Here is a 24,183-nt window from a genome sequence, read left to right as displayed (position 1 = left end):
ACTGTGTGCATCTTTTACAATACATGGACTCCCGGAAGTGTTGGTCACAGAAAACAGACCATTGTTTACCAGCACAGAGTTTCGGTATTTTCTAAAGTCAAATGGTATTTGACATATAGGACAGCTACATGCCATCCATCATCCAATGGTCTAGCAGAAAGAACAATCCCAACTTTGAAGGCAGGCTTAAATAAACAGACTACAGCTTTAATCAATACCAAACTGTCCCGATTCCTCTTTGAATATAAAACCACCCGTTCATTCAATTACAGGAGTAGCTCCAGCAGAGTTGCTAATGGGGAGAAGACTCCGCACCAGGTTAAATCTGATCTTTCCAGACCTGGGGTTGGTGGTGAAACTGCATCAGGAATACCAGTGCTGGATACAAGACTCTGCTAAGCAAGAGAGTCTATTTACTTCAGGGGATGATATTTGGTGAAGGAACCACAGTAATAGCCCTGCATGGATAAGAAGTATAATCGACGTGACACCAGGTCCAGTGATGTGTAAAGTTTAGAAAGTGCGACGGTCCTGAACAAGCATGTGGACTATATGAAAGCTGCAAACTTACTAACCGTGCAGGAGCAAAACATGTCTGGCTCCTCGGCAGCCTTTCCAACTGTTCCAGAACTCATGGGTTCGCCCTCTCCGCCAAGCATTGAAGTTGCCTCAGAATCTGAGATGGACACGGCGGACATTACAACTTGATGCTTTTTGCTGCCTGAAGAAGAGGATAATTTTCTTCTGAAATGCACTAGTCGCAAGGGGCAAGCTACTCAGTGTTACATGCTGCCCTTATCAGAGGCAGAGTTGGAGGACTCTCCATGTGTAAATAAGGGGTGACTTGGTGATGGGATACTGGCCTCTGTGGAGTTATTTCAGAATCATCTTCACAGGATCACATGTTTGTTGTGCCCTGAAGTCCAGTTATTATACTATTTGTATTTTATTTCCAATTCGTGTTTGCTCCGTGTGGAAATTGTGACCTTAGAGTTTTGGATTGAGTTTGTTCTAAATGATAAGTAATACAATCCTTAAGTAGCTGTTTGAGACGATCAATATTTTTATCTATAGATACAGATATCTGCAAATGAATGAAAACTGAAGCTTAAATTTCATATTGCACAAGTTTCTACAGAGTATAAAGCAGTGGCCCCATTTATCTGATTGTGCTTAGTTTTTCAAATAAATGGTCTATTACCCAGGATGTAAAGTTCTTATCTTAGTGAACACAAATTTGTGGGAAAAAGTCATAAGCAATCGTGTCAATTGCTAGCCATTAAATGTGCACTGTTCCAGAACTAAGTAAATGGTCTATCATTCTTGATATTGTGGCTTAACCTACTTGTTATGAATATGTGCACAATGCATCAGAACTAGTGTTTGCATTCACTGTGCCTAGGAACTTCAGCATATTAGAGATTGATGTGCTGATGTTATAGTTTAATTACCACTTAATCCCTTCAGAGTTTACATGAGCCAGGGAACTATAGACCGGTGAGCCTGACCTCGGTGGTGGGCAAGTTGTTGGAGGGAATCCTGAGTGACAGGATGTACATGTATTTGGAAAGGCAAAGACTGATTCAGGATAGTTAACATGGCTTTGTGCGTGGGAAATCATGTCTCACAAACTTGATTGAGTTTTTTGAAGAAGTAACAAAGAAGATTGATGAGGGCAGAGCAGTAGATGTGATCTATATGGACTTCAGTAAGGCATTCGACAAGGTTCCCCATGGGAGACTGATTAGCAAGGTTAGATCTCATGGAATACAGGGAGAACGAGCCATTTGGATACAGAACTGGCTCAAAGGTAAAAGACAGAGGGTGGTGGTAGAGGGTTGTATTTCAGACTAGAGGTCGGTGACCAGTGGAGTGCCACAAGGATCAATATTGGGTCCACTACTTTTCATCATTTATATAGATTATTTCGATGGGAGCATCAGAAGTATAGTTAGTAAGTTTGCAGATGACACCAAAATTAGAGGTGTAGTGGTCAGCAAAGAAGGTTACCTCAGGTTACAACAGGATCTGGACCAGATGGGCCAATGGGCTAAGAAGTGGCAGATGGAGTTTAATTCCGATAAATGCGAGATGCTGCATTTTGGGAAAGGAAATCTTAGCAGGACCTATACACTTAATGGTAAGGTCCAATGGAGTGTTGCTGAATAAAAAGACCTTGGAGTGCAGGTTCATAGCCCTTTGAAAGTGGAGTCGCAGGTTGATAGGATAGTGAAGAAGGCGTTTGGTATGCTTTCCTTTATTGGTCAGAGTATTGAATACAGGAGTTGGGAGGTCATGTTGCGGCTGTACAGGACATTGGTTAGGCCACTGTTGGAATATTGCGTGCAATTCTGGTCTCCTTCCTATCGGAAAGATGTTGTGAAACTTGAAAGGGTTCAGAAAAGATTTACAAGGATGTTGCCAGGGTTGGAGGATCTGAGCTAAGGGAGAGGCTGAACAGGCTAGGGCTGTTTTCCCTGGAGCGTCGGAGGCTGAGGGGTGACCTTACAGAGGTTTACAAAATTGAGGGGCATGGATAGGATAATTAGACAAAGTCTTTTCCCTGGGGAGTCCAGAACTAGAGGGCATAGGTTTAGGGTAAGAGGGGAAAGATATAAAAGAGACCTATGGGGCAATTTTTTCACGCAGAGGGTGGTACGTGTATGGAATGAGCTGCCAGAGGAGGTAGTGGAGGCTGGTACAATTGCAACATTTTAAGAGGCATTTGGATGTGTATATGAATAGGAAGGGTTTGGAGGGATATGGGCCGGGTGCTGGCAGGTGGGGCTAGATTGGGTTGGGATATCTGGTCGGCATGGGCAGGTTGGATTGAAGTTGTATTCCATGCTGTACATCTCTGACTCTATTTGGATGGTTAACATCTGACACATATTATGACTTTTTTTCACGGAAAATGTATGGTGTCAAATGGTTTGAGAAGCTCTGACTACAGATGGGACCTACAAGAGGGATATGTATTCAAGGAATTGAACTCCAATGTTATCTTAGTGAAAAGCTTATTTACGTAGTTAGCTTTTCAATTCTTTTGAGTGCAAGAAATACAGTAATGCTTAAAGTCAGAGATTCTATCAATCCGCTAAAAGAAACTAACAGGATGAAAGCCATGATGCCCATATCCTGTGAAAGAATACTTTTTAAACCCTTCCTGATCTATTAGCATTCCAGTCACTGAAAAATAATGCTTTATATTTTGTAGCATTACGATCCACCTGGGGTAGCGCATCATAAATCAAGCCCTACTATTCCTGGAGTTGCACCAAATGTTAATAGCATTTTTTAAAGTGCATGCAGTACCTCAGCTTACCTGACTTTCAAACCAAAGTTGATAGAAAGCACAGACCAGGTTTCTATTATAACCAAGAATTATTATTTATTACAAGTGATTAGATAATAGCTACAGTAAACCGATGTAAGCTATTGGCAAGTAATACCAATGAAAAACTAAAACTCTCAATCCTTTATAAACTTCCCCTTACACATGCACACATATAGATAAACATGTAGGGAAACTAGATTATTGGAGGTGGAAAAGCTAGACAATCAGTTCATTGGTCATTGCTTCTTGGTCCTGATGTTGGAATGATTCTTCTTCAGTGGCCAGACCACTTGCTGTTCAGATGTCTTTCTCTAGATGCTTGCACCAATTTAAAATAAGTAACAGATACCTGATTCATTGGAAAAATATCTCTGAATTCAAAAGTCATATCTTACAGCAACTATTGCAAGAAATAAAAATTGGTTTCCTTCAAGTTTAAACTGAATTTTTGACTGCAGAGAAGAGGCAGCTTCTGGGCTGGAAGTCTGCATACTACTACTTCTCTATTTCTCTATCTCTGTAATTTGTTTCCAGCTCCAACATGTGCAGCCACCCAAGAACCAATCACAGTTGTTAGTAAGCATAATGTTTCTGTTGTCAATAACTGGTCACTAGTCAATAGACCAACCAACTTCTTGTGGCCACTCCGCTGCATTTGAATACAGAATCTCTCAGGCTCCTCTTCTTTTGCAATTGAAACTTTAATTCCTGCTACATCCAACAAACAGCCTTTTATGATGCTTGGCAGGGGTATCAGGTCACTTGTTTTTCAAAACATGCAGCGCCCTTACAAAATACTATTTTTAAATCAAAGTTAAAAATCTCACAACACCAGGTTATAGTCCAACAGGTTTAAATAGAAGCACACTAGCTTTCGGAGCGTCACTCCTTCATCAGGTGATCGTGGAGGGCTCAATCCTAACACACAGAATTTATAGCAAAAATTTACAGTGTGATGTAACTGAAATTATACATTGAAAAATTGATTGTCTGTTAAGCCTTTCATCTGTTAGAATACAGTGATAGTTTCACTTCTTTCATGTGTAAATCACAAAGTCTTTTTTTAAAAAAAAGTTGCATTCTCAGGTTAGCTGTTAACAATGGTGATAGCTAGACAACATATTGTCTAGCTATCACATTGTTAACAGCTAACCTGAGAATGCAACCTTTTTTTAAAAAAGAAGGCTTTGTGATTCACACATGAAAGAAGTGAAACTATCACTGTATTCTAACAGATGAAAGACTTAACAGACAACCAATTTTTCAATGTATAATTTCAGTTACATCACACTGTAAATTTTTGCTATAAATTCTGTGTGTTAGGATTGAGCCCTCCACGATCACCTGATGAAGGAGCATCGCTCCGAAAGCTAGTGTGCTTCTATTTAAACCTGATGGACTATAACCTGGTGTTGTGAGATTTTTAACTTTGTACACCCCAGTCCATCACCCTCATCTCCAAATCATTTTTAATTCATTCTTTCTCATTTCAGTCTATGTCTTTTAATACAGACAAACAAAAAGACATGGTCATTACAGAAGTCAATACTATATAGGGATTTTTGTGATTAGATTAGTATCTCTAATATTTTACTATCTGCACACTTGAGTTTTGGATATGGATAAGGCTCATTTTCTGTGGTAGACGAAAGTGAGGAGTGCAGATGCTCGAGATCAGAGTCTAGGTTAGAGTGGTGCTAGAAAAGCACAGCAGCTCAGACCGCATCCGAGGAGCAGGAAAATCAACATTTTGGGCAAAAGCCCTTCATCAGGAAATGATGAAGGGCTTTTGCCCGAAACGTCAATCTTCCTGCTCCTCGGATGCTGCCTGACCTGCTGTGCTTTTCCAGCACCACTCTAATTTAGACTCATTTCTGTGTTTATCCCAGTGTCTGAACCTCTTACTTATGCCTCCATGTAACTGGTAATACACACCAGCAGATAGTCAGTCTGTCTGGTAATTCTTTTTCATTAGCTGACACCCTCACTTAGTTTGGTTTATCTTCAGCCTTGTTTCCTGTAACTAGGGGATGTTACCACTTAAAGCTTTGAAGTCAAGAATGATTGAACAGGTGTGCGGCTTCCTAGCAAGAGACCAATTGTTCCAAAGGCAAGATGTAAGACATATCAGGACTCACTCCTGACAAAATGGACTTATGACTCCTCACATTGGAAAAGGAGAAACTTACAAAATATTGTCCGATCATTAGCAATGTAATCTGGTTGTGAAACTGTTCGCATTATGGTAGGAATGACAATTGCAGCATTGTATTGAACTCTTGGCAAGAGGAATGGGGAGCACTGGCACAACCACCGACATTGACTAAAATCACTTGCAAAGATCTCTGGTAAAGACGTTCTCTCTCCCAATGGCAGTTTAAATCTCATGCCACTTTAGGGTCTCTCCAAGCATGTAGCAGTAGTGAGTCAGGAAACTAAGTAAACAGCCAATCACATTCAAGTGTACTCACCAACAACAAATCCGGACATTAAAAGCACTTTATCCTTCAACTTTAGTTGAAATTTTTAGAAAGCTAAAGACAGTAAATGTGTTTAATCATAATTATGAAGTTAGTGCTCTGTTAAAACCCCAGTTGTAACACAGTCAACAAGTTGTGTTTAGTTTAAGAGGTTTTTAAACAGTGAAGTTCTCACCAATTCACTGGTTGCCTAGGATTATACTGTAGAGTGGAGATGGGCAAGAGGAAGGGACTGAACCCTCTGGAGGGCTTTAAATCATGAAACCAACTTTGAAATTTCCATGTTTAGTTTGCACTTTTGCAGAATCCCAAAGTTTTCCTGGAATTGTGGCAGCCAATATTGTCAGAGAAAGTCAGAGAAACTCTCAATGTAAAGTCTCAACCAGATATATATATTTTTTTCTCTTTCTTTCCTGAAGCCAGGGAGTTTTTCAGTAAGTACCAACTGCCCTGCAGGTACTTGTCTACATTGTCCTTGTTGGCAGACTATTTGATGAATGTGGCAACAGAACTGAGTGTGATCATGCTCTTTTTCCCTTTCTTCATGTTCATACCAACAGGCTTCCCAGCAGGAGTAGAATCCTGGCTGGTTTCTACCCACTCTCCATTGCAGGACACTGAGACTCACTGAAGATGGCCTTAAACTCTGTCACAGCTACATTCAGTTAAACTAGCACAGCCTGAAAATCAAAACTGGAATTTCTGGTACAGAATTCCAACAGTAGCCAGCAGGGGAGGGCAAAAGTAGATTTGAAGATTTCACCTACCCTCAAATAAACCTGACTATGCAAGGCAGTATAAGATTAACAATCTATTACTCAGCTAATATAGAACATCTCTTGCTGTCCCTGTAAGTAATATAACCTTAAAGATGCTTGTAATTCTGAAAACTCAACTTTACATAGAAAAGTACATAAATACATTTTTAAAAATGATATCTTGTTATTTGGCACATTCAAGTTGTAGTGCTTGCTTTTCTCTGTAATGCACTGCAGTTGTCCGTCAAGAACACAAGCTCCTGAAAAAGAAATTCAAAATGGTGTATGTCAAATAATATCACTGCCCCCAAAATGGATGCAATGTGTTAATGTGGATGCAATGAGATCAGAATTTATATAATATTGCTCCAATTTGCAAGCATTAGTTAAATATGTTCTATTTTCATTCCAATTGGAAAAGGAATAAAGGTTGTCTTTTACTGTTGACAAGGGTTGAAGTCACTTTGGATACATTAGAACCCAACTAGTAATAAGACAAGTTCTTTGAGGATAAATTCATATGGTCGAGATCCCAGTAGGCAGTCTCCCTTGAAGAAAGTGGGGTCAGAGAATCGGCACTCCACTGTTGCAGTGACAATAAAGGAGTAACAATATATTTCCAAATCAGGTTGGTGGGTGACTTGGAGATGAATTTGCAAGTGATGGAGTTCCCATCTATCTACTGGCCTTGTCCTTTTAGATGATGGTGGTCCTGGGTGGGAAGGTGTTGTCGAAAAAGTCTTGATGAATTTCTGAAGTACACCTTGTACACGGTAGGCAGTACTGCTACTTTGTGTCAGTGGTGGAGGAAGTGAATATTTATGAATGTAGTTCCAGTCAAGTGGAATGCTTTGTCCTGAATAGTGCCAAGCTTCTTTAGTGTTGTTGGACATGCAATCGTCCAAGAAAGTGGGGAATATTGTAACAGACTCCTTGACTTGTAGTTTTAGGGAGTCAGGAAATGGGTTACTGACTGCAAGATTCTTACTGTCTGACCTGCTTTGTCATCACAGTATTGATCGTAAAGCCATTGAATGTCAAGGAATGACTATTAGATTCTCTCTTCTCGGGGATGATTGCCTGGTACTTGTGTGCCATGAATGTTAGTTGCTACTTGTCTAAGTCTGGTTGTTGCTGCAGTTGAGCATTCCAGTATCTGAGGAACTGGAATGACTCCAATCAGCAGAGAGTTTCCATCCCCGTCCTCTCATTCCCATTGACTCTAGTTTTGCTAGAGGTTCTTGATGGTAAAGTGATATCAAGGGCAGACTATCTCGCCTTACCAGCTACTGATTGAAACTGGACATTAGTCAGTTTATTTTTTATTCTTTCACAGAATGTGGAGGTTGCTGCCTATTTCTAACTACCCCTGAGAAATTTTAGAAATAATTTGCCATAATCGTCAAATGATATGTGAATAATAATTTTCAGATCCCTACCAAAATCTACCAAACCCATGTAGCTGAGTGATGAGCACCTCTGATTGCAATGAGCATTGGATCTTATTAAATAAAAGCTAAAGGTTTAACTGATAAAATGTAATAGTTTCCAAAAACGTACAAATGTTGCAGGATAATGATTGCGCAGCATGCAAAGCAACTCACAAGGGTTATTTGCGTGAGGTTTGAATTTTGCAGATTGAGAAAGAAAGACAATCTTAACTCTTTACATACCGCCTTACATGGTACCACCATGATGAGGTACAAGCGTCTGATTAACTGAACTGTTGGCTGCAGCACATTCTGGCAGCGCCGATCAGTCACCTTCTCCACAGCCTGTAGGTAAGCCCGCAATTTTGATATCACGCAGAAATTCTGTGAACCGATACATTTACAGTTAATATCAGCAGCCAACACTTAATTACTGTATTAAAAAATGCTCCTCACATAACTTATCCAACAGGATATCTCCAAACTGCAGTTAGCAAACTACCAGCTTTGTGTCCTTGGAGTGACAAACTTTCCTGATGCTTTTAAAATGGTGCCTGTAATTTAAACAGCATGTTTTACCTGCCAGTGCCAATATGGAAAATATACAGTTTCCATTGTATTATTCAAAACAGGCACTCATTTAAAAAATGTAACTACTTCATAACGCAGACCAAAATCTCTTCTTTTTTTGAAGAGTACATGCAAACAGATTTGGGAACAGGAGAAGGCCATTTTTTTTCATTTGAGCTAAGGTCTCAACACCATATTCTCACCCATTGCCTGATAATCTTTGGCTTCCTTGTTAGTATTGTTCTACCTCTGTTTTAAAAATATTCAATGATTCTGCTTCTACAGCACTCTTGAAAAGAGAGTTGCAAAAACTCAGTCCTTTGACAGAGAAAAATTTCTCCTCTTTCTGTCCTAAATGGAAGATCACTGACTTTTAAACCATGTCCTATAATTCTGGCTTATCCTAGAAGAGGAAAAATCTCTTCAGCACCCATCCTGTCAAGTTCTTTCAAAATGTTCTATATTTTAATTAGATTACCTCCTTACTCAAGAGCAGAGGCTCACCTAAAATAATCCCTGGCCTAATGTATGCTCCCGAATTGATTATTTTCATTCATTTTCTGGAGTTATTTCTTTTGGGAGTCTTTTATTATTTCAGCAAAAAAAAAGATGGAAGAAGTTTATCCTATACAGCTTAATATTTCTATGCTATCATAGCATAATACAAACTTGGCTCCCGAAAAATCTCTGGATAGGTATTGGGAGTTTGTTGAAAGCCAAATTTGTATGAATGTGATTGGTATTGCAGACTGCATTTTAGTTGGTTGGCAGAGATTGTAAAACAGTAAAGATTTTTTGCACTATTTTTCTGGGAAACAATATTCTCTTTAGTTTCAAAAGAGCAAAACACCTTCAATGATTACTGTCTACGAATAGCACGACAAAACAAGGTAATGTAATGTCAATCGCAGTGATAATCCCATCTGACAGAAGTTGTTTTTAAAATGATTCCACCACATAATTAACTTAATTTTATAGAATAAGATTTAAATGGCATCATACATTATTAATAAATAGTCATTTGTTATTTTTTGCATCCAAAAAATAAAGCCTTTAACATCTTTATTTTATAACTTCATTGCAACAGCAATTTCCTGTGCACTGATACAGCATTGTGTCATTTCAATCCTGAATCTATAACTAAGTGGGAAGAAAAAAAATGACTTACATGGATATCTATGTGCAGATCAGGCAGCTTAGCAACACAACGTTTCTTGAAGGATTGGAAAAAGAACAAACATCTTGTTAGTTAGCAGTTATGAGTTCCCATCCCCAATAACATAGATGACTTGCAGTGCTCACTGTGAATTGTTTTGCCTCTAGGTTCTCAATGTTGCTCTTGATTTCTTTTCTCATGCTCAGCATTCTTGAGTAGCAAGTCGGAGGAGCTGCATGGGTAACCACTGCAGCAGATAGGAGCAAGACCAAATCAAAGGACAACAGCATGGCAGAAACCAAACTTGAACAACTACTGAGGGCAGTTCAGCCAGCCGTTAAATAGTTCAAGGTTTACCCACCTGACTTGCTTCTAGACAAATCACACAGGCAATGATTAGTGGAATCAAAATATTTATGTTATTTTTTAAAAAGTCAATGTAATTCAAATGCAGGTCAGTTTTATGAGGAATCCGGATGTTTTGCTTTAACAGCTTTTGAGGTGTTGCCAGTTACTTGGGTTTTGATAATTTAAATTCAGCCTTTGGCAATGACTGCACAATATCCATCACACACACATCCTTTTGTACCTTTGAAGCATTGGAAGAATTCAAAAATTTCAGCTCAAGATTTTTGTCTAACCAAATGCTGTTTAACAAGGGACAGCCCTGTCAGTTTTGGGAGAAATGGAATGTTCCTGAATACAATGTTTATTTAGAAATATCCTGGTTTTACATCTCTAGTCTCAACAGTCAAGTTCTATTCTCAGATTGTAAACACCACTCCATACCGAATAAATATTTTCACTCCAGCGCATTTTTCACTAGAAAATAAAATCTCTGCCTTTTTAAAACCTTTGCTTTCAGCCTAAGCACATAACCGTTTCATTGACATGGTCCCACAATAGGAGATTCATAGATCCCATTTAGTTGCAGTTAACTAATGTGAAGGCAATAGGTCAAGAAATTGGGCCCAGCATTCAGTGAAAGCTGCTCTGTTTCTAATACGAAGTGCATATAATTTACAATTTGGAACACCATCCAGGAGGCCAAGTAACAAATGCAGCAGCATTGAGCCGCCTCCCGCTATCAGATAAACCGCTGGTACTACCACTGAAGAGTCCATGATGGTTTAAGTTTTCTGAACCAACTTCCAGTCACTGTTGACAAGATCAGGTCTTAGACACAGAAAGATCGTGTCCTGGCAAAACTGAAACAGTTGGGTGGTGGTGGGGAAACCAAGGACCCAAAGAGACCAGACCATAATATAGGATGGCATATTGTTATCGGGAGAGTGATTGTCCTGAGCAAAGGTCACTGCCAAATACTGACTAAACACTGCCATGGTCATTCAGGGATTCCAAACTGAAGATGTTGGCAAGATATTATGTCTGGTGGCCAGGATTGGTTGCAGACATAACTGCAACTCGATTGATTTTTTTGAGAAAGTTACCAAGAGGATTGATGAGGGCAGAGTGGTATATGTGATCTATATAGACTTCAGTAAAGCGTTTGACAAGGTTCCCCATGGGAGACTGGTTAGCAAGGTTAGATCTCATGGAATACAGGGAGAATGAGCCATTTGGATACAGAATTGGCTCAAAGGTAGAAGACAGAGGGTGGTGGTGGAGGGTTGTTTTTCAGACTGGAGGCCTGTGACCAGTGGAGTGCCACAAGGATCGGTGCTGGGTCCCCTATTTTTTGTCATTTACATAAATGATTTGGATGCGAGCATAAGAGGTGCAGTTAAAAACTGAAATGCTGGATAAGTACAACACAAGGACACAAGAAATAGAAGTAGGACAAGGCTATTCAGCCCCTCATGCCTGCTCCACCAGTCAATAAGATCATGACTGATCTAATGTGAATTTGATGCCACTTTTCTGCCTGCCTCCATAACCCTTGACTTCCTTGTCAGTCAAAAATCTGTCTAACTCAGCCTTGTGTATATTCAATAACTCAGCTTCCACTGCTATGGTACAAAGTTTCAAACATTGACCATCCTTTGAGGGAAGCAATCCTTCATTATCTCCCTCCCAAATGGGACCTCTCTTGATTTGAAACTATGCTCCCTTTCAGATTACCCTTTGAGGGGTAAAATCCTCTCAGCATTAACCCTATGAAATATGCTTAGAAGTTTATATCTTTACTCCTTTATATCTAAACTCCTCATAAAACAACTTTTCATTTCATGAATTAGCCTAGGTACCACCTTTTGAAGTATTTCAAATGCAAGCATGTCATTGAAAGTATTATAGAAGTTGGAATTCTAAAATAAAACAGAAAATGCTAGAAATATTCAGTATTGTGTTCTTCCAACCCCAGTACTTCAGTATTCTTCTCTTTGTCCAGTCATTAATCTAGAAAGTAAATAGCAAAGACCCAGCACTGATCCTTACATCATTCCACTAGTCACAGCCTACCAACTTGAAAAGGCCCCATTTATGCTTGCTGTTTGATTCCAGTAATGTCACCCCAACTTCCTCAGGCCTTATCCAACTTATAACCTTTTGAATCGCACCTTATTGATTGGATTGATCTCCTGAGAACAGAAATTCTGAAGGATTTTGAAAGTAAATAAGGAGAAACGTTTTTTTACAGGCTAGCAGATACAGACACAACAGTCTCCGTGCTGAGATTCTGTGATCTCTTGTGATATTGCTCCGAGACAGTTGGTCCGCTATGTTGGGTAAGGACAAATAAGAGACATTCTTTATCCATACCTGAAGGTGGTGCTGTGTTTTTATGTATGCAAGTACCAGAACTAGGCCTGGATTTTCACTAGGAAGGCAGCCTGCTCAAATAAGGAAATTTCTATACATGGAACTCCATCAATTTTTAAGTTCCCTTCCAAGTCACTTACCATCCTGACCTTGGAAATATTTCATCATTCCTTTGGTGTCTCTGGTTTAAAATCCAAGAACTCCCTTCCTCATGGCAATGTGTGTCTATCTACGTTAAATATGTAACAGAGGTTCAAGAAGGCAACACACCTTCTCATGAGCTAGGAATGAGCAATAACACCTACGTTCATAGTCATAGAGACGTACATCATAGAAACAGACCCAAATGTTGTAATTGTATTGACCTCCACCATTTCCTCTGGCAGCTCATTCCATACACACACCACCCTCTGTGTGAAAAAGTTACCCTTAGTGCCCTTTTAAATCTTTCCCCTCTCACCATAAAACATGCCCTCTGGTTTTGGACTTCCCCACCCTAGAGAAAAGACTTTGTCTATTCACCCTATCCATGCCCCTCATGATTTTATAGACCTCTATAAGGTCACCCCTCAGCCTCTGACACTCCAGGGAAAACAATCTCAACCTATTCAATCTCTCCCCATCGCTCAAAACCTCCAACCCTTGTAAATTTTTTCTGAACCCTTTCAAGTTTCACAACATGCTTCCTATAGCAGGGAGACCAGAAGTGAACACAGTATTCCAAAAGTAGCCTCACAAATGTTCTGTCTAGCTACAACATGACCTCTCAACTCTTATATTCAATGCACTGAGCAATAACGGCAAGCCTACCAAACACCACCTTCATTATTCTGTTGACCTGCAACTCCACTTTCAAGGAACAATGAACCTGCACTCCAAGGTCTCTTTATTCAGTAATGCTCCCTAGGACTTATCATTATGTGTATAAGTCCTGCCCTGATTTGTCTTTCCAAAATGCAGCACTTCACATTTATCTAAACGAAGTTCCATCTGCCATTTCATAACTGAATTTAAAAAGACTTCCCATAATATTTAGTTTAAACTTTTAGTGATATATAGCTCAACAGCCCTAGTTATTTGATTCACTAAGACACTAGTCCCTGGGTGATTCAAATGAAGCCCATTACTAAAGTCAGAGCTCTCTCTTACCAATTGGTGGCCATTGCCCAATGAATTGAAACCAATTTTTCCCCCACCCATTTTTGAACCATTACTTCAATTCTCTGATCTTATTAGTCCCACAACTATTTACTCGTGGCGCAGCTAGCAAAACCAAATTGTTCAGACTCGTGCTTTCAACTGCAGAGATTAATATCTATCCCTCTAACTTCAGTGTGCCCGACCACAACTACATTTCTTCACCAGTCTCTTGCATATCCTCCCTGCAATCCCTGCTCTCAGTCATACAGGCTCTGAGAACCTCATACCTATTGCATGAGTGCAAGGTCAAACTCCTCCATAAGACTATAAAATGTAGGAGCAGGACCAAGCCATTCAGCCCGTCTAATCTTCACCATTCATGAGGTCATGGCTGGTCAGACAATTCTCAGCTCCATTTTCTAGTCTTCTCCCTATAACCCTTGATTCCTTTCCTAACCAAAAATCTGCTTATCTTTACCGAGAATAAACTTAACGATCCGGCCTCAAAAGGCCTCTGCAGCAAAGAATTCCACAAATTCACTACCTCTAAGAGAAGAAATTCTTCCTCATTTCGGTATTAAAAATGTGACCCTTATTCTGAGATTATTCCCTCTTGTCCTATACTCATAGAATCATAAAAATCCCTAAAGTGCAGTAAAAGGCCATTGGCACTTCAGGTCTGCACAGAACCTCTGAAGAGTATTTCACCCTAACACTGTAACCTTGCATTAACCATGCCTAATCCACCTAGCCTGCACATCCCTAGACACTACAGGGCAATTTACCACAGCCAATCCACCTAACTTGCACATCTTTGGACCGTGGGAGGAAACCAGAGCACCTGGCAGAAACCTATGCAGATACAGGGAGAATGTACAAACGCACACAGACAGCTAGCCAAGGCTGAAATTGAACCTAGGTCCCTGGTGCTGTGAGGATTCCCAAATCGCTTTTCTGTAGCTTCCGCAGTCTTTCTCCATCTAAATAATATTCATCTCCTCCATTTTTCCTACCAAAGTGTACAACCTCACATATTCCCACATTATATTTCATCTTTCAAGTTTTTGCCTGCTCAATTTCCCACTTGTCTATATCCCTCTGCAGATTCTTTGAGTCACCCTCGCGACTTGCCTTCCCACCTATATTTGTGCTGTCTGTAATCTTGACTCTTGTACATTCATTTTCCTTGTCCAAGTCATTGAAATATAGTGTAAATAATGTAAATAATTATGGTACCAGCATTGAACCCTGTATACACCACTGCCATCCTGAAAATGCCACTTTTATTCCAATTTTCTTTTTTCTATCAATTAGCTAATCCTCAACCCATGCTTATATACTATCTCCAATATTAAAGACTCTTTTATCTTATGAAGTAGCCTAATGTGTGATACCTTATAAAATGCCTTCTGAAAATCCAAATATATTACATTCACTGCTTCCTCTTTATCCAACTTGCTTGTTACTTCCTCAAGGAATTCTAGTATATTTGTTAGGAATTATTTCTCCTTCATGAAGCCGTGCTTGATCATATTATCAATTTCTAAATGCTCTGTTATTAAATTCTTTATAATGAACTATAAACATTTTTCCAATAACAGACATGAAGCTAACTGGCCCATAGTTACCTGTTTTCTCCTTCCCCTGCTAAATAAAGGTTCCACATTGGCAGTTTTCCAATTGTCTGGGACTTTTCCAGAATCCAAGGATTCCTGGTTGATTACTACTATTGTCGGTGTAGCTAGCTCCTTAAGTCCCAAGGATGCATCCTTGGATAATATCAATTTTTGGCCCCATTATTCTCTCTAGCACTTTTTTTCTCTGGTGGTAATTATCGTATGTATATCTTGTCCTCGTTTTGCTCCTTGATTATTTAGTAATTATGGAATGCTATTAGTGTCTTCTATTGTGTTGACATATGCAAAATATTTATTCAACTCCTCTGCCATTTTGTGGTTCTCCAGTGTTATTTCTTTCGCCTCATTCCCAAGGGGCTGGTGTTAACTTTAAACTCTCTCTTCCTTTAAGGTCTTGCTGTCTGTCTTGATATTTCTTGTAAGTTCACCTTCAAAGTTTATTTTTTCTCTCTATTATTATTTTTGGTTGTCTTTTGTTGGTTTTTGAAACTTTACCAATCCTCTGGCTTATCACATTCCTTTGCCACATTTTATGTTGATTCTTTTGACTTGGTGCTGTACCTAACTTCCCTGATAACACATGGTTGCTCTGGAATATATATTTGCTCTGAGCAGTTAACTATTTTCTTAAATATCTGTGATTGTTCCTCAGGCAGAAGACTGGAAGAACACAGCAAGTCAGGCAGCATCAGGAGGTGGAGAAGTCGACGTTTCTGGTATAACCGTTCTTCGTGAGTGGGTGAAGGGTTATATCTGCAGTTTATTTTTTGTCTCTGTGATTGTTCCTCAGCCATTTTTGCTGCTAGACTCCTTTCTCAGACCTCTCCAGCCAGATCGGTCCTCATATCTTTGTAATGGCCCTTGTTTTAGCTTTGCACAATTATTTCTGACCCAAGAGACTCCCTCTCTGAATGCTAAATTCTGCCATGTTATGATCACTATTTCCTCAGGGATCTTTCATTTTGAATCCTTTATTAAAATTGCCCCATTTCACATCACCAGATTCAAAATAATTTGATCCCTGACAGGATCTACAACATAATTTTCTGGGAAACTGCCCCAAACATACTCTGTGAACTTTTCCTCCGAGCCTCCTCTGCCAATCTGACTATCCCAATCGACATGAAGGTTCAAGTCACCCATGACTAATACATTGCCTTTGTTACAAGCTCTCATCATTTCCTGATTTATCGTCTGTCTCACTGTACAGCTACTGTAATGAGTCCTGTAGTCTACTTCTATGGATGTCTTCTTTATCCTTTTATTTTTTACCTCACACTATATGGGTTCTGTGTCCTCCAATCCAAAGTCATTTCACCTTTATGGTGACTTTAAACAAATTGTAAACTGTTTTTCGCAGCTGAATAAATACCCAATCCCTTGCATAGAGGATTTATGAGCAAAGCTGACAGGGGGCTATCCTTCACGAAGCTGGACATGAGGCATGCATACTTGTAATTGTGGTTAGATGAGTATTCCAAAAGTATGCAACAACTAAAATCCATAAGGGTTTGTACCAATATACAAGACTAATTTTTCAGCGGATGATGAAGGACATTTTGCAGGGTTGTCGCTTATTTACATGATGTGCAAACAGGGAAGATCAATAAGGAGCGCTAGAGACCCGGGGCGGCACAGTGGCACAGTGGTTAGCACTGCTGCCTCACAGCGCCAGAGACCCAGGTTCAATTCCTGCCTCAGGCAACTGACTGTGTGGAGTTTGCATGTTCTCCCCGTGTCTGCGTGGGTTTCCTCCAGGTGCTCCGGTTCCTCCCACAGTCCAAAGATGTGCAAGTCAGGTGAATCGGCCATGCTAAATTGCCTGTAGTGTTAGGTAAGGGGTAAATGTAGGGGCATGGGTGGGTTACGCTTCGGCGGGTCGGTGTGGATTTGTTGGGCCGAAGGGCCTGTTTCCACACTGTAATGTAATGTAATGTAATCCAATCTAAAGAACTTGGATATAGTCCTTCGATGTTTCTTCCAGGTGGGTGTATGCCTTAACATGCATGAAACACACATTTTTCTCTATTAAGTGACCTACTTGGGCTACGGTACCAAGAAGACTGGGTTACACGTGTTGGAAGATAAAGTGAGGACGATCAAAGAGGCTCCAGCTCCCTTGTCTACACTGGAGCTTAGGTCTTTCCTTAGGCTGGTAAGCTATTATGGAAAGTTCATACATATCCTGGCCTCGATCCTGGCACCTATGCATGGACGCTTTTTAAAAAAAAGTGTCAGCCTTGGAAATCGTTGTGTAGCTATGGCACTCATCCACAAACTCTATCAACAAACACATCGACCTGGACCCAATATACCGGCCACTACAGTGGACAGCTCGAACTGACAACCGGAAGCGGCAGAGACAGGCCACTATAAATGCCGGAGGAAACAGCACAGAAGCACTTCACAGGAGGCTCCCAAGCACTGAGGATGTCACCTAGACAGGGGACGAAACATTTGCAAGACAAATTCCCAGCTCGGCGAACAGAACCACAACAACGAGCACCCGAGCTACAAATCTTCTACCAAACGTTGTGTAGCTAAACCATAGCTTTCAGGGAAGTGAAGAAAGAGCTATTGTGCTCGAAGGTGTTGGGAGACTATGATCCCAAGCAAGATCTTGTATTGACATGTAATGCCTCCCCATATAGGGTGGTATAGCTCATAGGTGACCCAATGGAGAGGAACACTTAATAGCATATGGAACATTGTGTAATGTAGTGCATAAACACACCCAGACAGAGAAGGAAGTTATGGCAGTAACATTTGGAGCCCGGAAGTTTCATGAGTACCTTTACCAAAACCTCAACTTTGTGAGTATAATGGATTGCAACCCCCCACTAGGACGACATAAAGAAGACAGAGCAGTGCGCCCATAGCTTCAGGCTGAATTCAGTGGTGGGGTCTAATATTAAGTACCAAGTTGGAACCCCATCCAGGAGGCTAAGTAGCAAATGTGGCAGCACTGAGCTGCCTCCCACTGGTGGAAACACCAGCCAGTGGTACCGCTACTGGAACAGTCCATAATGGTTTTAAATTTTCTGGACACACTTCCAGTCACTGCTGACAATATCAGATTTTGGACGCTGAAAGATCTGGTCCTGGCAAAACTGAAACAGCTGGGTAGTGCTGGGGAAAACTAAAGGACCATTACAAGCAGAATGGAAAAGTGTCTGGATTCAGAGAGACCAGATCACAGTAGAGGATGGCATATCATTATGGGGAAGAAATGTGATTGTTCCAAAGAAAGCTTGCTGTCAGATACTGGTTCTACTTCACTAGGGTCATCCAGGGTTTCCAAACTGAAGATGTTAGTGAGAAATTATGTCTGGTGGCCAGATTGGATACAGACATAGCTGTGCTGGTGGGACAGTGCCCAGAGTGCCAACAAAGATAAAAATGATCACCTGCAGCTCCCCCACATTCATGGGAATGGCTGGGTAAACCTTGGACTCAGTTACACGCTGACTATGGAACTACACAGTAAATGGAAAAGCCCTGGGGAAAACTGATGTACAGAGAGATCTGGGTGTTCAGGTCCATTATACCCTGAAGGTGGCAACGTAGGTCAAAAGAGTGGTCAAGAAGGCATACGGCATGCTATCCTCCATCAGACGGGGCATTGAGAAAAAGAGTTGGCAGGTCATGTTACAATTGTGTAGGATTTTGGTTTGGCCACGTTTGGAATACTGTGTACAGTTCTGGTCACCACATTACCAAAAGGATGTGGATGCTTTGGAGAGGGTGCAGAGCAGGTTCACCAGAATGTTACTTAGTATGGAGGGCGCTAGCTATGAATAGATGTTGAATAGATTAGGATTATTTTCATTAGGAAGACTAAGGTTGAGGGGGGACCTGATTGAGGTCTATAAAATCATAAGAGGCATAGACAGGGTAGATGGCAAGAAGCTTTTTCCCAGAGTGGGGAACTCAATTACTAGGGGTCACTAGTTCAAGATGAGAGTGGAAAAGTTTAAGGGAGATATGCGTGGAAAGTTCTTTATGTAGAAGGTGGTGGGTGCCTGGAACACTTGCCAGGCGAGGTGATAGAAGTGGCCACAATAGCGTCATTTAAGATGTATCTAGACAGATACCTGCATGGGCAGGGAGCAGAGGGATACGGATCCTTAGAAAATAGGTGACAGGTTTAGATAGAGGATCTGGATTGGAGCAGGCTTGAAGGGCTGAAGAGCCTGTTCCTATGCTGTAATTTTCTTCTTTGTTCTTTCATGGGCTCAATGTTCTTCGTCATTGTGGAAGCCCACTCAAAATGGCTGGATACGCAGAGTTCATTTGTCAAACAAGGGAACAATGATAGAAAAACGGCATACATCTTTTGCAAAACATGGACTCCTGGAAGTGTTGGTCACAGTTTATTAACAGGGGATTTCAGTATTTCCAAAAGTAAAATGGTATTCGATGTGTAAAGAGAACTCTATACCATCCATCATCAAATGGTCTGGCAGAAAAGAGCAATTCAAACTTTAAAGGCAGGCTTAAAGAAAAAGCCTACGGCTTCACAATGGCTCAGTGGTTAGCATAACTGTCTTACAGTGCCAGGAACATGGGTTGATTTGAGCCTTGGAGGACTGACTGGGGAGTTTGCACATTCTCCCCATGTATGTGTGGTTTTCCGCTGGGTGCTCAGGTTTCCTCTAACATTACAAAGATGTGCTACTCAAGTGGATTGGCCATGCTAAATTGCCCATAGTGTTCACAGATGTGTATGTTGGGTGCATTAGCCATGGGAAATACAGGGTTAGGGTCGGGGAATGGGTCTGGATGGGTTACTTTTCAGTGAGTTGATGTGGACTTGTTGGGTCAAATGAACTGTTTCCATGCTGTGTGACTTCTATATGATGCCAAACTGTCCTGGTTCCTATTTGATTATAGAACTACCCCTCATGAAACTATAGAGATAGCTCCAGCAGAGTTGCTAATGACAAGACTCTGCACCAGGTTAAATCTGATCTTCCTGGATCTGGGGAGAGGTTGAAACAGCATCAGGAACACCAGTGCTGGACACAAGGCTGCGATAAATGGAAAGAGACAGTTTACTTCAGGGCACAAAGTTTGATATAGGAATCACTTGAATGACTATGCATGGGTAAGAGACATGGTGGACGTGAGGTCAGGTCCAGTGTCATGTAAAGTTTGGATAGGTGCAACGATCCTGAGCAAGCAAATGGACCATTTGAAATCTGCAAACTCTCAAATTGTACTGGAGCAAAACACAGCCAGCTCCTTGCCTGCCTTTCCAACTGTTCTTTAACCTGTGGGTTTTCCCTCTCCAAGTATTGAAGATACCTCCGAATCTGAGATGGACAAGGTGGATGTCACTGCCTCAATGTCTTTGCCACCTGAAGAGGAGAATGAATTTCTTCCCAGATAATATGGGCGCAGGAGGCAAGCTACTGTGCAATATATGTGGCATGGTGGCTCAGTGGTTAGCACTGCTGCCTCACAGCGCCAAGGACCCGGGTTCAATTCCCACCACGGGCAACTGTCTGTGTGGAGTTTGCACATTCTCCACGTGTCTGCGTGGGTTTCCTCCCACAGCCCAAAGATGTGCAGGTTCGGGTGGATTGCTGAATTGGCTAAATAGAGGCTAAATTGCTCATAGTGTTCCGGGATGTGCAGGCTTGGTGGATTAGCCATAGGAAATGCAGGGTTACAGGGATAGGGAAGGGGAGGGGGCGGGTCTCAGTGGGTTGCTGTTCTGAGTGTTGTGAAAAGTTGATGGGTCTCCACACTATGGGGATTCTACGATCTATGGAAATGCAGACCAAGGTCCCTCTGATCCTTTGTATTTCCCAGGGCCTTACCGTTCAGCGTGTCACCCTCACTCATTGTTTACAATGCAGAAGTGTTTGACGACTGTTGTGGATAGGATGGGCCTTTTTCCATGCTGTTACGACTCCTAACCCACATGCATATGCTGCATGTCATGACTGAGTTCCTATAGAGTCACTTGTTTGCGGAAGTAATTTTAAACTTTTTTTAAAAATCCGTTCTGGTTCTCACAGCCCACTTGAGGTTTAAAGGTTCGAAACAAAAGTTTCTTTGATATCCTGAGTATGTTATCTGGGTCCATATGGGATTTACATGGCCTCTGGGAGGGTAGGTAATTAAACTGCCCTCCTTCCAGCCTTCATTTGGAGGGGTCTTGACTGTCAGTATTTATGGTAGTTCCCTGGACTGGATTAACATTATCAGGGATCTCCATCCTTCCATAGGATCGTTAACAAACTCATTTCTGTTTTTGTTTTTTTTTGGGGGGGGGGGGGGAGAGAGAGGCGGGGGGGTGTTGGCTGTTGTGGTTTTATTTGTTATTTTTCGTACCAGTAGATGTCACTTTAGAGCGGCGTGCTTATTTTCTTTTGGCACTGAGAGATGACGGGGTCAACTACAATCTGGGGAGCGGCGAGGAGGAACAACCTTAACACGTGCAACTCTTAAACAAACATTTTAGTATTTATTCGTCAGTCTTCGTAATTAACTTATGAATCATTGTCTTAAGCTTTAAAGCGTGGACGACTTTAACAGTTTTTATTTTAAAAAATCTAACAGTTAAACTGATTTTTTTTTCTAAAATCTCATTTGATAAAGCTTACGAAATTTGCAAACACTGGTGCGAACTCTGTCCTATTAATAACATTCCAACTTCTGGTCACCAGCTACACAAGTTTCAGTTCTGTTTATTAACTGCCCGGTCGTTGCATCGGGCTCGCATCCTCGAGCTGTTTTTCGATTCCATATTTTTTTTTCCCCTTTGCCGATCGCTTCTGTTATTTTTATTTGTCGCTCACAGTATTAGTTGCCTGTTCGCGGCCCCGCGGGTGGAGTGGTCTTCCCAAATCCAGAATGCACGGTGGACTGCAGAAATGAGCGACTGACCAGGTTCGCTCTGGGAGTAACCCAGCAACTCCAGAGCCGCTCAGACACAACCCTCGCTTCGCTGTCTCTAGTGCCTGACTGCATCTGAAAACACTGTAACTGGTTTCATTTGTAAGCCCACGGTACAGGTGGCCGAGGCATACACCTTTTCGAGAGAGAGAGATCGATCGTTTATGCTAAGCAAGCCATTGGAGGACAGGCCTGAACATTTCAGAATTAAAGTCTAAAATAACACCTCTTATAGATCTGATGAAGCGGTGGAAATGACTGGTGATTGATTCATCGTTTGCAGTCTCTTCCTCCAAGAGGGCTTCCTAGACAAGCCGGCTCCTCAACAACCGGATTATCTCTATTCTTCCCCCTCTCAGGGTCCAATCAGTCAGGAGGAGGCTCGGAAGAGAATCTGCATCAATTTTTGGCGGAAACTTTTTCCGGAGCAGATAGTGGTGGCCGCAGATGGAAGGGCTGGTGCTGTAGTGATGATCTCTCCTTCTCCCATCCCTCTCTGCCAGTGCCTCTAAGAGCTGAGACTGTTCATACATCCACCTTTTAGTAGTCAGCTCCAGTCTGAGATTGCCCAGCACCAAGGGCTGGACCTGTGATGCCGCAACTTCTGATCCTCTTCCGATAATGTAATTTTAAACAACGGTGTGAGCAGCTGAAGATGGGGGGCAATCATTCTCACAAAACTCCGGTTTTTGATGAGAACGAGGACGGTAAGTGCATTCAACATTAAAACTTTGGTGTCATATTTAGTTTTGAGGTGGAGTCGTGAAAATGTTCAGCCTCCTTCAATAACAGGGTTAACGTTTTGAGTCAATGTTTGGAAATAGATTTAATGTGCGTCCGAGAACCGTTCAAAACAAAGCTGACCCGCTGTCCTTTTGAAATAAGGAGCTGCGTGAAGATTATAGCCATGCTAGGTGGAGAGTGGGATCCAAAAAGTAATTGTAATTGTAGGCAAGGATGCTGGAAGATTGATAGTAACTTTAGCAGGTCGTTCCTTTTGATATTCCTGATTTAAGGAGGGTATCATAGACAAAAAGTGCGGTGCTGGACAAGTACAGCAGATCAGGCAGCATCCCAGGAGCAGGAGAATCGACGCTAATGCCCGAAACGTCGACTCTCCTGCTTCCTGACGGGCTGTGCTTTTCCAGCGCCACACTTTTTGACTTTGTTCCTTTTTACAGTCGCTTGAACCCAAAAATACCCTGGAAGATATTTGCATCATTTCTTTCCTTTTAATCAGAGTAAACAATCCCTGTCCCATATCTTGGGCATGTCCAATATTTCTGTTAAATGTTTCTGGCTCATCTACAGTGAGACAAACAAACCAGGAGTTCTGCACTTTTTAAGAAATAATTTCAGAAATATATGTTACTTTTTTATGAGAGTTGTGCCAAGCTACTTGTGGCCCCTCAGCTGCCTTCAAATATTCTAGTTGTGTTCAGGCAGGTTGGTTGATTAGGGGGTGAGGACTGCAGATGCTGGAGATCAGAGTCGAAAATGTGGTACTGGTAACTGTAGGTGAAGGGTTGTCGCCCCACATCAAGCAAGATTGACCAGGCGACTTTTTACTCTTATTGACTACCATCCGTATATTGTAAGGATTTACAACTTAATAATCAACCTGCTTCATCACATGATGATTGCATCTTTCATGGGCTGACGAATAAGAACTGGTGTGGGCTGTTCAACACTTTTAGTCCATTCAGGGCAATCTGGTATAATATTTTAACTCCTTATTGTATAAATGGAAAGCTTTCTATTTTGGCAAAGATTGGACCAGCACCAGGAAGTTGGGTATCCAATTAACAGCAAAATACTGTGGATACTGGCAAAACAAATGCTGGAGAAACTCAGCAGATCTGGCAGCATCTGTGGAGAGAGAAAGAAGAGCGAATGTTTCGAGTCGAGTTGACTCCACTTTGAAATTCAGAATGTCATGGCCTCTTCGACATATCCATAACATAACTAGCTCTATCATGCCTCAGAACATCTGCGACTAAACCCCTCACTCATATCTTATTAACCTCCAAGATAAACTATTCCAATCT

General features: G+C 41.3%; 2 protein-coding genes across 2 annotated transcripts in view; one reads left to right on the top strand and one right to left on the bottom strand.

Annotated features, from left to right (window-relative positions):
- Positions 1-5,178: 5,178 nt before the first annotated feature.
- LOC140491805 (cytokine-like protein 1) lies at positions 5,179-10,028 on the bottom strand. The gene is made up of 4 exons (XM_072590206.1): positions 9,878-10,028; positions 9,744-9,788; positions 8,249-8,389; positions 5,179-6,835 (listed from the first exon to the last, which is right to left on the bottom strand). The coding sequence occupies exons 1-4, from the start codon at positions 10,019-10,021 to the stop codon at positions 6,773-6,775; spliced, it is 393 nt and encodes a 130-aa protein (XP_072446307.1). The 5' UTR covers positions 10,022-10,028; the 3' UTR covers positions 5,179-6,772.
- An 11,652-nt stretch (positions 10,029-21,680) lies between these two features.
- Positions 21,681-24,183, top strand: part of stk32a (serine/threonine kinase 32A) — a 323,186-nt gene continuing 320,683 nt past the window's right edge. The window contains exon 1 of the mRNA XM_072591097.1: positions 21,681-22,842. Within this exon, the coding sequence (XP_072447198.1) occupies positions 22,791-22,842 (52 nt within the window). The 5' untranslated portion in view covers positions 21,681-22,790. The remainder of the gene's footprint in view (positions 22,843-24,183) is intronic.

Source organism: Chiloscyllium punctatum, chromosome 20 (assembly GCF_047496795.1).
Source record: "Chiloscyllium punctatum isolate Juve2018m chromosome 20, sChiPun1.3, whole genome shotgun sequence".
In the NCBI taxonomy this organism is placed as follows: Eukaryota; Metazoa; Chordata; class Chondrichthyes; order Orectolobiformes; family Hemiscylliidae; genus Chiloscyllium; species Chiloscyllium punctatum.
The sequence above is the reverse complement of the archived record's forward strand: the minus strand, read 5'-3'. Positions and strand labels throughout refer to the sequence as shown.